This window comes from Lathamus discolor, chromosome W, assembly GCF_037157495.1.
Source record: "Lathamus discolor isolate bLatDis1 chromosome W, bLatDis1.hap1, whole genome shotgun sequence".
In the NCBI taxonomy this organism is placed as follows: domain Eukaryota; kingdom Metazoa; phylum Chordata; class Aves; order Psittaciformes; family Psittacidae; genus Lathamus; species Lathamus discolor.
In genome coordinates, this window is record NC_088908.1 from 1,418,724 (window position 1) to 1,434,976 (window position 16,253).

The 16,253-nt window shown below is 44.6% G+C and overlaps 1 protein-coding gene across 23 annotated transcripts in view; it reads right to left on the reverse strand.

Annotated features, from left to right (window-relative positions):
• LOC136004249 (nuclear pore complex protein Nup93-like) overlaps nt 1–16,253 on the reverse strand; it is a 94,088-nt gene that overhangs the window by 5,549 nt on the left and 72,286 nt on the right. For 11 of the 23 annotated variants that reach the window (XR_010608323.1, XR_010608319.1, XR_010608317.1 and 8 more), the window contains 3 exons: nt 5,620–5,664; nt 3,988–4,104; nt 3,105–3,223 (listed from right to left, as the gene is read on the reverse strand). Coding sequence is in view for 5 of the 23 variants with exons in the window: in XM_065660578.1 (XP_065516650.1) it covers nt 3,105–3,223; nt 3,988–4,104; nt 5,620–5,664 (281 nt within the window). In the remaining 18 variants the exon portion in view is untranslated. Of the gene's footprint in view, nt 1–38; nt 2,385–3,104; nt 3,224–3,987; nt 4,105–5,619; nt 5,665–6,176; nt 6,368–7,345; nt 9,723–14,576; nt 16,245–16,253 lie in introns of those variants that run through there. The other 12 variants (XR_010608327.1, XR_010608315.1, XR_010608318.1 and 9 more) reach the window with 12 other exon arrangements.

Below are 16,253 nucleotides of genomic sequence, written 5' to 3' on the forward strand. Positions count from 1 at the left end.
AGGAAGGCTGCACTTCAAGCAGAACTCTTGAAACTTACATCAAAGGTCCTGGCAATGTGACCAGCATGATATTCATCAAAAAACATGATTAAGCCTAGTAGAAGGCAGAATGTGGAGTCAATGGATTTCTTTGCACTTATCCCCTAAGCTTTGTACCTGAAAGAAATTGGTTTACAATTTTATTGTGCAACATGGCAACAATTTATAAATGTGCTCATGCAATTCCTGGAAGCAGACATACAGCACAAGGACAGAAGTCATCTAACAAAGGACAGCTTTAATGTTCCTTAACCAGGAGGCAGAATTTTCACAGGCTGTGGCTTTTAAAAAATACTTTTACTCATTTTAGTTTTCCATCTAATCCAGCATTTGTTTCCTTTTAAATGTTTACACTTTCCATATTCATGGGGAAAACAGTGACAGGAACCAGAGACCTGCAAGGCAAGCGCTGTACAAGCATATTTAACATGCTGGTTTACAGCAGACAATTCCCCAGTAGAACTGATATACTATTGTACAAGGGGATATATGTACGGGGGGGTAGGTAAACCGTATAGAAATGTAGAAATGTCCATACAGGGGAATATAAACCGTACAGGGGGGGTTGTACAAGGGGATACCAAGTTAAACTGCTTGATTGCTTAATATTTATATCGCTCAGCAAATACCTATTGTGCTTACCATGCAGTACCAGAGCATCAGCTACTGATAAGGAAAGACAGTTACTTAATTCCCGTAAAAAAAACAGCTTTTGCAACTTGGATATTAACCAGACTCCTGAAGACTCTTAGAGAGCATGCGCAGCAACTAAAGGTGAAAAGTTTAGACGGAGGATTACTTCATCCTGAGACCCCTGCCCAACGACCACCAGGAGGCACTGCACACGCGCAAAGGACTTTTTGCTCATTATAATACGAAGCGGAAATAGGACATAAATATGTATAAGCGTATTGAGTAACCTAATGCATATGATTAACTTTAGAGGATAAATGTAAAGGGAAGACGACGCTGAGGTGTGCATGCCTTTGGAGGAGCCATTCCCCCATGCGCCTCAGCTGAATAAACGCATACCTACTTTACACCTTTAACGAATTGTGGAGTTAATCCGCGTATCAGAACTACCTGCTTCAGGCAAGAAGTTAAGACTTAAAACTGGATTAGATGCTTCTGTGTGCTCTCTTGAGCTGCACTTGCTAGGGGATGAAATGGAGGGCTATCTGCTCTCACTCCTGACAGCACAAGGTCAGCAAGGAGCTCCTTCCTCAAGGTAATGGCAAGAGTGGTCAAGTACACAGAGGAGGAAGCCACAGCTTCTTGGCCTTTTCTATTGGGTGTCTCCCTTGTTCCAAAATCATCACAGAAGGAAAGCTGCATTGCTACAGTGCTGTCTGCACTACAGTACATGGGGAGCCATTTAATTGGCAGGAAGATGAGCTAATCAGAACTGTTCTGCCTTTGCAATCATAGAATCATGAAGGTTTGCAGCTGTAAAGTGACATTATTGAACAGTAATATTTAGCTCTCTCATCAAGATCAAAGCAAGTAGCAAAACAAAGCCCATTACAGCCTTTGCTGAAGCTTAACCTCAAGCCATAGGTTTAATTCTCCTTAATGTCTGTTACCAAATGAGGCTCTTGCTAAGTCAATAAGGCACCACTTTTCACTCAGTCAGCAGCCTGACTATATGAACCAAGGGCTGACTGAAGGAGTGACTGTCAAATGCCACTTGTCAAAGGCCTTTGACTGAAATCAATACATTTCTGTATTTGCCTTCCTACTTTTGAAGGGCCGGCAAGCCTACTTGGTTTATTTTTATTCTCTCGCCCCAGAATGGTTGAGGAAAAGCTATAAGACATTTCTCACAGATATCCACATTTTGCTCTAGTAAAATATAGGAATTGTCCATGGCAGTCACTGTACCAAAAGATTATGATTTTAAAAATCCCAAAGCTATATTGCAATTACATCCTTTCAAAACCAGGTTATTCTTAACTTTTAGCTGCTAATGAATCTTTAGCACTGGTGTGTCTCAAATACACATCCTAATTAGCACACAGACACTGCAGGTGACATTCCTTTTGGTCACTTCCATTCCTCTATTTTCTAAACACCACATGGTGCTTTCCTGAAGTAACAGGCTGTGTAAATGAGCTCCACTGGTTACATTAGCCGTACACCCAGCTCAGCTTAAACATTTATTGGAGCAAGTCCAGAGGAGTCCACGAAGATGATCAGAGGGCTGGAGCACATCCCATATGAAGACAGGCTGAGAAAGTTGGGGCCATTCAGCCTGGAGAAGAGAAGGTGCGTGGTGACCTCATAGCAGCCTTCCAGTATCTGAAGGGGAACTACAAGGGTGCCAGAGAAGGACTTTTCATCAGGGCCTGTAGTGATAGGACAAGGGGTAATGGGTTTAAACTTAAACAGGGGAAGTTCAAGTTAGATATAAGGTAGAAGTTCTTTACTGTGAGGGTGGTAAGGCACTGGAACTGTTTGGCCAAAGAAGTGGTAAATGCTCCATCCCTGGCAGTGTTCAAGGCCAGGTTGGACAGAGCCTTGGGTCACATGGTCTAGTGTGAGGTGTCCCTGCCCACAGCAGGGGGGTTGGAACTGGATGATCTTAAGGTCCTTTCCAACCCAAACCATTCTATGATTCTAAGATTCCTGTTTTAGCTTTAATTAAAGCAGCACTGAAATAAAGTTCAACTACTGAACTCACTGCTCTGCTGTTGCAACTCAGAACTTTGTAGCTCTTTCTTAATATTATTTCAAACAAGTGAATTGTGTGCCATGATTCTGCAACTGTTATGATATTTAACTTTAAAAATAATCTGAAACATAAAATGCACTATATCTATGGCTCCTTAATAGACTGTCTCCAGCTGGCAATCCTGCAATTCCCTTTTTCTGATTCACCTACAGATAAAGCTTCTTGCTGAATTTACCTACCTTGCCCCTGAAGATTTCTGATTTCAGTACTGCAAGCTGTAATGAGCAGGACAGGGTAAATTCTGACCTCTTCTCTGTCTTCCCAAATACATGGCTGGAGATGCCACAGTCCTGGCAGCAAAAAGTCAGGAACTAATACCCCCACCTTGTCTTACCTCTCAGCAATGGAATGGGCCATGTCCTTCAACCGCTCCTTGTTCAACTGGAGAGTGCTGATCTGGGGAATGACGGGAGTGATGACCTTGTTCATCAGTTCTAAAACTTTGTCAGGATTCTGTTGTTATCAAAGTTACACACAGATAAAAGGAACACAGTGGGACTTGGTGTTTTAATCTCACTGAAAAAGCAGAAAGATCTCATGCAGCGGTGCCTAATGCAAGCTCAGGGTCAAGGTCATACTAGCTATGAGCAACATAATGCTGCTGGCCCATGTGGAAAAGTATTTTTCCCTAATTTTCCTCTAAAACAGTAGCTATGGTTGTATCCATTTTTATTTCAAATATATTTCAAAAGGAAAGAAGAGTACTCACTATAAAGCCCAGCTATTTTAGACTTCAATTCAACATCTATGAAATTGGAGAAGCACACTGCAGGTAAATAACTTCACTAGCTAGAATAAAATCATGCATGGGGCAATCTATCTCTTCAAAAGGCAACAACTTCCAAGAACCAAGATGTCTTAAATCAGAATGGGTTGGAGTGCAAACCGTCTGGGATTGCTCACCAAAACCCTGTTCCATGCAGCCAATGGCTCTGCTTTAACAGCAGCAGAAAAAATCCGCTTGAATCATAGAATGGTTAGGGTTGGAAAGGACCTTAAGATCATCTAGTTCCACCACCCTGCCATGAGCAGGGACACCTTCCACTAGACCAGGTTGCTCAAGGCCCTGTCCAAACTGGCCTTGAACACTGCCAGGGATGGAGTAAAGGCAATTCAATCTCTGAAATTAAATTTAACCTCCTAATCACAGGGAAAATATTTGGGGAAAAAATGGTGAACCAGGTACATATTTAAAGCAGCACACAGAAGATATTTACGTTTGCAAGGTCATAGAGTTTTGCAGCTTCTTCAAACAATCCTTTATTTTCTGCTACAGAAGCTACTTTGTTGATAATGGGTTTTGTGTCACTTGTAAACTTGTCTTTCACTCCAGGCTAAAGAGGTGAGACAAAAACAAAAGGAGAGAAATCAGAATGTCTAAAACCTCCTTAATATTCTGTCAAGGCAATGAATATTTTAAATGTTGGATTATTATTAGAATGGCCTGTATATTTCCATGGGAACACACAAAAGGGACATGTCAAAAATAGAAAGGGCTCTTGTGAGACTTTCTCCCAGAGTCAGCACTGAGACAACTGCAGATTCTCATTCATTCAAGATGACCCAGATAACGGGTCAAATTCTAAATTACTTTAATTGCTGATGACACATTACAGAGGAGAAGAAAGCACAAAAGTCTTCAGCATATAATGTGCCAGGGTCTCCAGGGATGCTGCTTGTGTATATTGGCAAGACAGGTTGTAAGTGAAATCTATATCATCTAGAAGAATTTATTTTATAACTAAGATTGCTGGTTTCATACCACAGAAACACAAAAATACATTTACATTTAAAGGTAATTGAGTAAAATCAAGAAAAAAGGATTCACCACTAATTGTATAATCTAAAAACTATCTTACAAAGAACTGTAAAATGAAAAAATATTTATAAAGATGACTGAGTTACCTTGCTCTCGTGTGCAATCTCACTGCTTTTAAACTGACACAACAAAAACATATAAAAGAAAATTGTGCCAGAAATAACTTAATAACTTTTGTGTGTGTTTCTGTCCTTGTGTGTCCCCCCCTTTTTTTTTTTTTTTTTTGACAGTCAGAATGTTTGCAGCATGAGCCCTAATCTTAAAATTAAGATTTAAACAATTCTGGAGTCTGCTTTACACAGAAAGCTCCCAAAGTTGCCACAGCAAACAGGAAGCCTTAACTGATTATCTAAAATTCACATGCCCTCTCCTCTTTTCAGGTGAAACCTTAAGGTTTCCTTTATCTTCTGATCATGTAAGCTTATATTTTACTTTTAGATTACTGCTTTTACAGCAGAAATAAAGCCCATCACAACTAAAAATGGCTGCTCATTGACCCAATACTCACCCTCATCTATATGGAGAGGACAGATCAGTTGTGGCTATGTCTGGAGTCTGTTAGCCCTTGCTCCCTTCCCTACAAGAATTCGTAATGGGCTGCAATACATTTCTCCTCTGAGGTGAATAAGGATAATGTCACATAGATAGTTTTCACATGCTCACCTCAGTTAACAGAACAATCTCCCACCCACAAGCAAGCCATTTTTACTAATTACTTTTTACTACTGTGTACTAAATTCCATTTCCTACTGTACAAATTAAATTCTGACCTCGCTGAAGTTACCTGATGCCATTTGTTTTTTTAGTTACACTGGCTGTCTGCAGGGACACTCTGCCCTGCAGTTCCTGATCTGCCTTCTGTTGGGCAGGTCATACATTATCCTGTAAAAGGATCTCATACTTGGAGAACTTGTATGTACTCAAACACAGTAATAATTTGGCTAGTGAAAAATAAAAGCAAGATAGCCTCATGACTACCTTGGAAATCACAGTTTGTACTTTCTATATAAAATTTAAATTGTCGACTCACCTTACTACTTGCATCATTTTCCAGCTTTCCAAGAATCATATCAAACTATATCCACACAGATGTAAAGAAAAAGGAAACAAAAACAGAGGGATGAATTGCACATATTTCACAATATATTTACTAAGTACAAAGATACAGTCATGGATGAATGAAAAACAGTGACTGATGTCAAGACTATTTGCATATTAACAACAGGAAAAAGAAAGTTATTAAATATCTTAAACACATGGTCATTGTGAGATCTCCCATCATATACATCTGCCTCAGGCAGAAAGAGTAAAATCTGTTTCAGACAGCCCTGCCTGATAAAGATTTCAATGAAGAAATGAATGCCAGTTTAAGTGAGGAAGGCAAAACATGTCCAAACATGCCTCTCTGCTTTCAATTACTATTTCACTAATGCAATGCAAGAACATGTTCTCTCTTTGGTTGTCCTTTTCATTCCTATAAAAGAAAGGGAAGGAGGAAGGTACTCCTGTTTTGGAGGACTTCTCATATACTCTTTAATTATTCTCAATAACTAGGAGAATATCTTAGAGACATATATTAGCTCCTACCTGAGAAAGTAAAAATACTGCAGAGCTTCCCTTGGATTCACTGAATCAAACTTACAGGTGTAAAGCATCAAAAGCTGCACAAAATTCAGACACCTGACGTCAGGAGGGTCACCAGCTTCATGGCTTACTGCTATGTCAGAAACACCACCATCAGAGAATCTAATGCCAGGTACTGTTTCTCAAATCTTCACCTGAAATTAGCCAGAGCCATGATCCAGAGATCTAATGCAACTAAAACAATTAACTTTTAGGAGATTGTGCTGATAAACACTGCTCGTTTGATCAATTATATAGACCTGCAGTGTCTACAAGGTACTCTAATGGCTCATAAAATATTTCTTTACTGCAGTAGACACTGACAGTGTGGCATGGTTTAAGCCTATCCAATAATTCAGAACCATGCAGCCGCTTGCTCACTCCCCTCCTTCTTCCTCCCCCTGCTTCTGGAGGGATGGGGAGGAGAATCGAAAGTAACTCCCACGGACTGAAATAAGAACAGTCCGGTAACTAAGGTATAACACAAAACTACTACTGCTACCACCAATAATAATAACAATGATAAGGGAAATAACAAGGGAAGAGAATACAACCTCTCACCACCCGCCAACTGATACCCAGCCCGATCCAAGCAGTGATCTAGCCCTTCTGGGTAACTCCCCACAGTTTCAAAACCGGGCATGACATGCTATGGAATACCTCTTTGGCTAGTTTGGGTCAGGTGTCCTGTCTCTGCTTCCTCCCAGCTTCCCCTCCTCCCTGGCAGAGCATGAGACTCAGAAAGTCCTTGATCGGAGTAAACATTACTTAGCAACGACTAAAAATATCAGTGTTATCAGCATTGTTCCCAGGCTGAAAGTCAAAACCACAGCACTGCACCAGCTACTTCTTAGTAGAAGGAGAAAAATGAATGCTATAGCTGAACCAAGGACAGTATCCACCCCTTATTCCATACCATTCACATCATGCTCAGATCCCACATTTTTCAATATACCATTGCTTTTGTCTCATATATATACACACACACTCACACAAAGAGAGAGATATCATTCCTTAGTGCATGGATCAATCCCTATAAAGCTGCTGAGTTCATCCAGTCCAGGATGTCGGGCTCCATCTGTTGTAACAGTCTTTCAGAGAAGGAAAGACATTGTGCAGACTTGGATTGTTACCTGCTGATGACACTGCAGAACTCATCTGGTCACTGCTGAGCTTGTCTGGTTTCGTCAAAGTTCATTCTGTGTTGGGATGATGATTGGAGGGAAGTCAGGGCCAGTCGCTGGTGACCTGAAGACATCTAGCTGGTGGGTTATAAAAGTGCTACATAGCAAGCAACAGCATACAATTAAGTTCATTGGCTGTTTTTCCCTAAAATCAAATCCCCTTGAGGTACACATCAGACTTCCCCATCTTCCCGCATTACCCACCAAGTATATCCAGGTCCCTGAGCAAAAGCCATCCTATGAGTGTGGTTTGCCTTTACCTGAAGCAAGAATAACCCAGACTGTCTTCCCCAGCAAATTCTTTATGTGCACCACAGAAACTTTATCCACTTGTACAGTATGTAAAAGTTCTGACTGGGCCAGGCCAGCCCTGTTGGCAGATCCCCTAGTGCTGACCAACCAGGCGGCTTTTGGTAAATGTGTATCCCAATGTTTGAAAGTCCCACCACCCATTGCTCTCAGTTTAGTTTTTAACAGCCCATTGTACTGATCGATTTTCCCAGAGGCTTGTGCATTTTAGGTCTTTGAAGTACCTTCTCCTGAAGTAGAGGATGCATGGAACCTCTGGACCAGTTACAATGGGGTGCTTTTGCCACTTCCTTCCAGTCAGGATGATTTCAGCCTCCAGTACAGTCAACTCTTGGGATCCTCCTGTCACTCCAGAAATACAGATGGGTTCCACCCCTTGACAGCTTGACGGCATCAGGGTGCACTGTACACCGATATCTACTAGAGCCTTATACTTCTGTGGGACTGATGTGCCAGGACATCTGATCCACACAGTCCAGTAAACCCGATTATCCCTCACCTCCACTTGGCTGGAGGCAGGGCCCTTCTAATAGTCATCACAAGATTGTTCACTTACATCTTGTAGACTGGGATTAGTCTTCTTTATCAGAGGAGCTGGAGTAAAATCAGCTCTTCCACTCCATCTGGGAAACTGCTCACCAGACACTGAAGCCACAGCTTTCATGGGATGATCAGTCTTGACCTTTCTTTTCCTCTTCAATTTATGCACCCCTTCCTCCAGAACTGAGGCAGGTTTTCCATCCCACTTTCTCATGTCTTCTCCGTGATCCCGCAGGTAAAACCATAGGGTGGCCCGTGGCATATACCTTCTATATCTTCTCTCTCGAGCAGTAGGGTGCCTTTTTTTAACAGCTGAGACATGGGCTGGTACATGTGAGGAGCTGGATAGATCAGATAGATTGTCTCTCAATTGTTTGAACTCCTGGGACAGTTTTTTCAACACTGAAATTATGGAAGGGGTAAGATTGTGTTTGAACTCCTGGAGCTGACGCATGAGTTCATCCACTGATGGTGGTGCTATCTCATGCCAGGTCACCGATGCCAATGAGTGGGCATATTATGATGGTCCATTCTGTATGAGTTTCCGCCACATGGGTCATGTACATTTGACTTCATGTGGATCTACGCATCAGAGCAACCAGGTGACGATGTGCTCACCTGGATGACATGTGAAATCTTTTCGCACATTCCCTAGCTTGGTTGAGGTCCAGTGTCGAGAAGTCACCCCTTCTTCTTCTTCTTCTTCTTCCTCTGATTCATGAAATAATAACTCCTGATCAGATGCTGTCCCATATAGTAAGTGCATTGTTTCTTCATCCTTCTTCTTCATCTTTCTTGCCTCTGTTTTGCTTTTCCCATTGCATGCAGGGGCAACTGATATTGGCAGGAATTGCTCCTCTGGTTCAGCTGCAGTGATTATCACTGTGGTTGGAGTGGCTGCAGTATCTGTTGTCAGGGTTGGTGCAGCCACTGTGCTTGGCATTTGAGTAGCACCAGCAGCTGCGCTGTCTGTTGCTGTCAGGGTTTGAGTAGTTGCTGTACTTGTCCCTAGGGTTGGTGTAGTTGCTGTGCTTGGAGCTGGAGTAGCTGTGTTGTCTGTTTCTTTGCCATCAGATCCAGGGACATTTTTTTTCCTTTTGAAGGTGCTGGATAGTGTTGAACAGGGCTCTGTAAGCATAGGCCAAGCCCCAGCACATTGCCATGATTTGTCCCTCTCTGGTATGACCAGGATGACAACACACCTCATTTAAGTGTTTTACTAATTTTTTTGGATTTTGCACTTGTTCGGTGGTGAAATTCCAAAGCACTGGAGGTGCCCACCTGCCTAGATACATGCCCACACTATCTCTCACACCCTGCCACTCATGACTGTCCAGCCTTGGAGAAAATCTCTTGGTCTTCCTATATTGTTGTCCTGGGTTCAGCAGTAGCAGCCATTTTTCTCCTTCTTAGTAGCTAGTGCAGTGCTGTGTTTTGATCTTTTGGCCTGGGAACAGTGCTGATAACGCAGATGTTTTTAGTTGCTGCTCAAATGTTTGGTCTGGCCAAGGACTTTCTGAGCCTCATGCTCTGCCAGGGAGGAGGGGAGGCCGGGAGTAAGCAGAGACAGGACACCTGACCCAAGCTAACCAAAGAGGTATTCCATACCACAGCACGTCATGCCCAGGATGTAACTGGGAGTTACCCCAGAAGGGCTAGTGGACTGCAGGGTTGGAGGAGGTATTGGTTGGTGCTCAGCTGGGGGGTGTGAGGCGAGTTATTGGTCAGCTGGTGTTGAGGTGTTGTATTCTTTCCTCTTGTTATTTCCTTTATCATTACTATTATTGGTGGTAGCAGCAGTGATTTGTGTTATACCTTAGTTACTAAACTGTTCTTATCTCAACTCGTGGGAGTTGCATTCTTTTTGATTCTCCTCTCTGTCCCTCTAGGAGCAGGGGGATGGCAAGAAGGGGGGGAGTGAGTGGACGGGCTGTGTGGTTTATGACTGACTTTGTTTAAACCATGACAATTGTCATCTAACCCTAGACAAGACCCAAACCCAACCCTGCCTAACTTTCGAGATCAGATGAAATGGTCATGGGTAAAACACAATCTGTATGCGTGCCAAAAGATGATTCCCATCACAATCAGCAGGCAAGTCTCAAGGATGTTCAAAGACCATCCAAAACCTTCAGAACTCTCAAATGATGCTGTAAACAGTCTGGTGGGGGGACTGTGAGCATAAGGGAATGTCTCCTTCAAAGGCTTACACCCCGAGGCGGGAAAAAAAGATGTGTATTTGCTAAACACTTCCATTATATACCTCCCAGAGTATATAGGTAATGACCACACTGGGAACGCAAGCCAGACCAGTTTAATGAGCAATGAGTCTATTGTATTACAAGTCATTACCATAAAGTACAGCGAAACAAGAACCTTAGCCCAGGCCCCCCAGCCGATAAACACTAAAACAGCAAATTCTGGCTGTAAGTAAGGTACAACATGCTGAAACTCTGAGATCAAGTGCAACAACTTTGAGAGTCAATAAATCAGCATCGTGACGAGTGACTATTAATCCAAAACAATGAATGCTTATCGCAAATACAATTAGACATGCTCTGGTCAGATCTGTCACTATCTCAACCCTTCGTGCCCCATGTTGGGTGCCACAAAGAGCTGTCATGGTTTAAGCCCAGCTGGGAACTCAGAACCACGTAGCCGCTCGCTCACTCCCCCCGTTCTTCCTCCCCCTTGCTCCCGGAGGGATGGGGAGGAGAATTGAAACAATGTAACTCCCACAGGTTGAGATAAGAACAGTCCGTTAACTAAGGTATAACACAAAACCACTACTGATACCATGTGTCAGTGACAATAGGTAATGGTCCGTGGTGAAACACACAGAAATAGAAAAGTACTGTTTGGCATGGATTATGGGAACATAACCTTGAAAATAGGGGAGTTAACACCGCTGTTAGGAAAAGGGAGTCTTATGCCAGTAAACATCTGATCACATGCTGGCCATGTGTGCGCTGATGTTGCAACTGGTAATTTTCCACTCCAACCCGAGGGGGGATATAAGGACCTGTGCAGGGATGGATGGGTAAGAAGGCCAGATACACATCTTGATTTGGGGGATGCCCTTCCTACCACCACTCCGACCAGGCAACATGTCCCATCTCCTTCTCCTGCTCAGTGGTATCCCATTCAACCAGGGGTTGGTATGTATGTAACCTGCTTCACATTAATATATATATATTTGCTTCGCATGAATACCTCAATAAATAGACTAGAGCATTTGATTGTTTACATTGTGTTTGGTGTCCAGTCTTTGTACATGGGAATCCTGCGAGCCTGGAACAAAATTGGTGATGAGGGTGGGATTCTCGTAATACAAACACTGTAGACTGAGAACAGGGATTGGTCAGCCGGGTGCGTAGCTGCACCAAGAGGTTCTGTTCTTTGTGTGTGTGAAAACAGGGCTTGGTTTGTGTGTGCGTGTGTGTGCTGTCAGGATTGCTTTAAGGTTTTTGTGTAATATACTATCACTATGTTTCATAGGAAAGAGCCTCAGGCTGTGGCTCCTCCTGTGGAGAGGCTGGGGTGGGTGCAGGAACTGTGGAGCACACTGTGGGATAAAATAGAGACTTGCACTAATGTAGGATCTGAACTGTGAGGAGCTAAGGACCCCATGGGAGTGTTAAAGTATTGGGGTGAGTTTGTAAAAACCCCCCATACCTGCTCAAAAGAGCGGCTGAGTCATGCCGGACACATGACAGGCTGCTTGCTGCTTGCCTACAAAGGCATGGTAGGTAAGAACATAGAGTTGGAGCAACAAGTAGCAGATTTACATTCTGAGCTAGAAATAGTTAAACCAGAAGTGCTGTTGCAGAGGCAGGCATTTTTACCTGCTGCAGAGCAGGGTGAGAGACTTGGGAAAAAATGTGACACCCTAGCAGAAAAATACACTGTTTGCATCACTAAAAAATGGAGCAATAAAAAAGATAAGAAGGCAGTGAGGCCACAGGTCCATGCCCTTGTGTCTGATCCCAACTGGGACCCAGAGACATGGAATGGAGATACTTGGGGTTCCAGTGAGTCAGAATCAAATACTGAAGATGAGGAAGACATGAAAAAGGAAGGAGCTCGTGCAGGTCCTGTGTTTAAATGTAAGATGATTACCAGGGAAAACGGACAAGTAAGAACAGACAAATTGACAGACTATAGTCCCGAGGAGATTAGTAACTTATTGGATAAATACAAGCAGAGACCAGGAGAGAAACCCCAGAACTGGCTGGTTCGCCTCATGGAGGAAGGAGCTGATACTGTATTACTAGATGGAGTAGATGTGAAAAAACTCATGGGACTCACCTCTGATCTGTATGTACAATCAGCGTTATATCACATAGGGGACCAATGTGTCACCATGATTGCAGTAGCTGGAGAGGGAATGTCAGATCAATATACTAATGATGGTGCCTGGCTGCCTACGGCTAAAGAGTGGACCAATCTGAGGCAAGCCTGCCAATTGCTTAAAGAAGAGGGCATGAAACTAGCTGTCTTAGTGGGATCTCCCAAGCTTTATATGCAACAGCCCTTAATTCCTGAAATACACAACACACTTTTAGAGGGATGTCCACCAGCATGGAAGGCGTATCTTATACCTATACTACTATCAGAACAAGGAAACCCCATTGAACAAATGATTGAAAAGCTAAGCCAATTAGGGGATTTACCAGGACTGGGCTTGGACAAAGCGGCTCATAATAAGGGGAGAGGTGGAAAGGAGGAGATATAAAAAAACACAAGCTGTCCTGCTCCTGCTATGTGGATGATTAAAGAAGAAGAAGAATTGCTGATAGTGCACCTGGGTCTTGAGCAGGCCAGGGAGTGTTTGTGTGCATGGGTGCAAGGTCAGGCTGGGAAACAGCCTGAGGAGTGATTGTTTATAGAATGGAATTTATAGTGACTGAAGACAGTCACTGTGATTGATGTGGTTTCTGTTTGGCTTCATAGCTCAGATCTAAACCCTCTGGTATTCCAGTGGTCCACCTGTGTGGCTGCTCAGGCCTGGAGGCAAGTGCCTGGATAAGGGCGGGGGGGGGAAGACTACTTCTTTCACGGGTGTTCGTGGGGGGGGGGGGGGGGGAATGTCTCAGGAACCCTATCTGTCTTTTATAGACGGATTGGACAATGCTATACAAAGGCAGATAAATGGTCACGGGGCTGCTCATGCACTTGTATTTCGGCTAGCATATGAGGGTGCAGGTGGGGATTGTGGGGTTGTGTTAGGCCCTGTCAGAGGAAAATTTACAGACATTGTCGAGTTGGTTGGGGTATGTCGGGATGTTGGAGCAGAGGCTCGTAGAGCCCCTGTATTGGCTACTGCAATAATTATGGTTTTACAGGTCATATTAGGTCACATTCCAACCTGCCTGGCCCTTTAACTGTGGGTAATGACATAGCACACTCCTTGACTCTTAACAATGTGCAGTTTACTTCTGCAGCTGCTTCACATACTTTTTTCAGCAGAACACCTCTGTTTTAAAGAAACACTTTAACCTGTCTTCTCAAGCAAAGCACATTGTCAGGTCTTTCCCTGACTCTCAGTCAACAGCTCAATCCTAATTTGCCATTCATTGCTTCGCATGAATACCTCAATAAATAGACTAGAGCATTTGATTGTTTACATTGTGTTTGGTGTCTAGTCTTTGTACATGGGAAACCTATGAATCTGGAACATACCAATAATAATAATGGTAAGGGAAATAACAATGGGAGAGAATATAAAACTAAAAGGGGAAATGAAATAAAACAATAGACCCAAGTAATGTGCAATACAATTGCTCGCCACCCACTGACCGATATCCAGCCCGACCTGACCAGCGATCTGGCCTTCCAGGTAACTCCCCCCAATTTCTATACTGGGCATAACGTGCTGTGGCATAGAACACCCCTTAGGCTAGTTTGGGTCAGGTGTCCTGTCTGCTTCTTCCTGGTTTCCCCTTCTACCTGGCAAAGCATGAGACTGAGAAAGTGTCATGGTTTAAATCCAACCACAAACCTCGTTCACTCACTCCCCCCCTTCTTGCCCTCCCCCTGCTCCTGGAGGGAAGGAGAGGAGAACTGAAAAGAATGCAACTCCCATGGGTTGAGATAAGAACAGTTTAGTAACTAAGGTATAACACAAATCACTACTGCTACCACCAATAATAATAATGCTAAAGGAAATAACAAGAGGAAAGAATACAACACCTCAGCACCAGCTGACTGATAACTCGCCCCACTCCCTCCAGCCAAGCACCGACCGATACCTCGTCCAACCCTGCCCTCCCAGCCCTTCCGGGTAACTCCCCGTTACCTCCTGGGCATGACGTGCTGTGGTATGGAATACCTCTTTGGTCAGTTTGGGTCAGGTGTCCTGTCTCTGCTTCCTCCCAGCCTCCCCTCCTCCCTGGCAGAGCATGAGGCTCAGAAAGTCCTTGGCCAGACCAAACATTTGAGCAGCAACTGAAAACATCAGCGTTATCAGCTCTCTTCCCAGGCCAAAAAAGCAAAACATAGCACTGCACTAGCTACTAAGAAGGAGAAAAATGACTGCTACTGCTGAACCCAGGACATTATCCACCCCTTATTCCATACCATTCATGTCATGCTCAGATCCCACATTTTCAATATACCATCACTCTTATCTCAGTACACTCTTAGTGCATGGACCAGTCCCTATAAAGCTGCTGAGTCCATCTGGTCCATGATGTCAGGCTCCATCTCTTGTAACAGTCTCTCAGAGCAGGAGAGGCTGTGTGCGGTGTTCACACTCATGAATAACCTGGGCAATACTGCCCATTGCTAAGTCCACCCCTCGATCATGAGTCCATCTCTATGTTGCATCTCTGCCCTGATAGCCTGAAGCGCCATGGGCCCACCAGGCTCAAAATAATTCACTGTCCCCTTCAGCAGTTTCTGCAGCTTGTTGCTGGGGACTCCATAGAACTGCCTTCCATCTCTGATGCTTCCAAAGCACTGGAGGGGTCCAGTGGACCAGATACTCACTCATACTGTCCCCCACACACTGCCACTCATGGCTGTCCAGCCTTGGGGAAGATCTCCTGGTCCTCCCATATTGTTGTCTAACCCCAGACAAGAAGCAAACCTGACTCTGCTTAACTTCTGAGATCAGACAAAATGGTCATGGGTAGAACACACTCTGTGTGTGTGCCAACATGCTGATCCCCATCACAATCAGCAGAGAGGTCCCAAGGGTACCCAAAGGCCATTCAAACCCTTCAGAACTCTCAAATGATGCTGCTGTACTTGTCCCTGGGGCTGGTGTAGCTCCTGTGCTTGCCGGCTCTCCCACCACCGGCTTCTCTTTCCCTGGGCGCAGCTCTTCCTCCTCTGCCTTGCTGGGAAATGCTGCCTGGGCTCCTGCATCCTCCTGGGGCTCGGCGGGCGGCTGCCGGGGAACGCTCTCGGCCGTCGCGGGGCTGGGCTCTGCCGCAGGGCTCGGCTCCTCCGCGGGGCTCGGCTCCTCGGCCGCCCCCTCCCGCTGCTCAGCAGCCGCCTTCCTCCCGGGCTCGGGCCCTGCTCCCGCCCCCGCCTGGGCCCCGGGGCCGCTCTCCCGGGCCGCTTCGGCTGCCGCCGGCTCCCGGGGCCGCTCCCCCTCAGCTCCCCGCAGCCTCACGAAGACGGAGGCGAGGACAAGGGCCAGGACGGTGAAGAGCAGCGGGACGGCCAGGTACAAGTCCACGGCCACATCCATCTCTCCCTGCTGCTGGAGCCCAACCGTATTACAAGTCATTGCCATAAAGTACAGTGAAACAAGAACCTTAGCTCAAGCCCCACACTTGATAAACTCTATCACAGCAAATACCGGCTCTAAGTAATGTACTACATTCTGAAACTCTGAGAGCAAGAGAAACAACTTTGAGAGCCAATAAATCAGCATTGTGATGACTATTAATCCAATCATCTCTGTCGTTATCTCAACCCTTCGAGCCCCATGTTGGGCGCCAAAAAGAACTGTCGTGGTTTAAACCCAACCACAAACCTCGTCCACTCACTCCCCCCC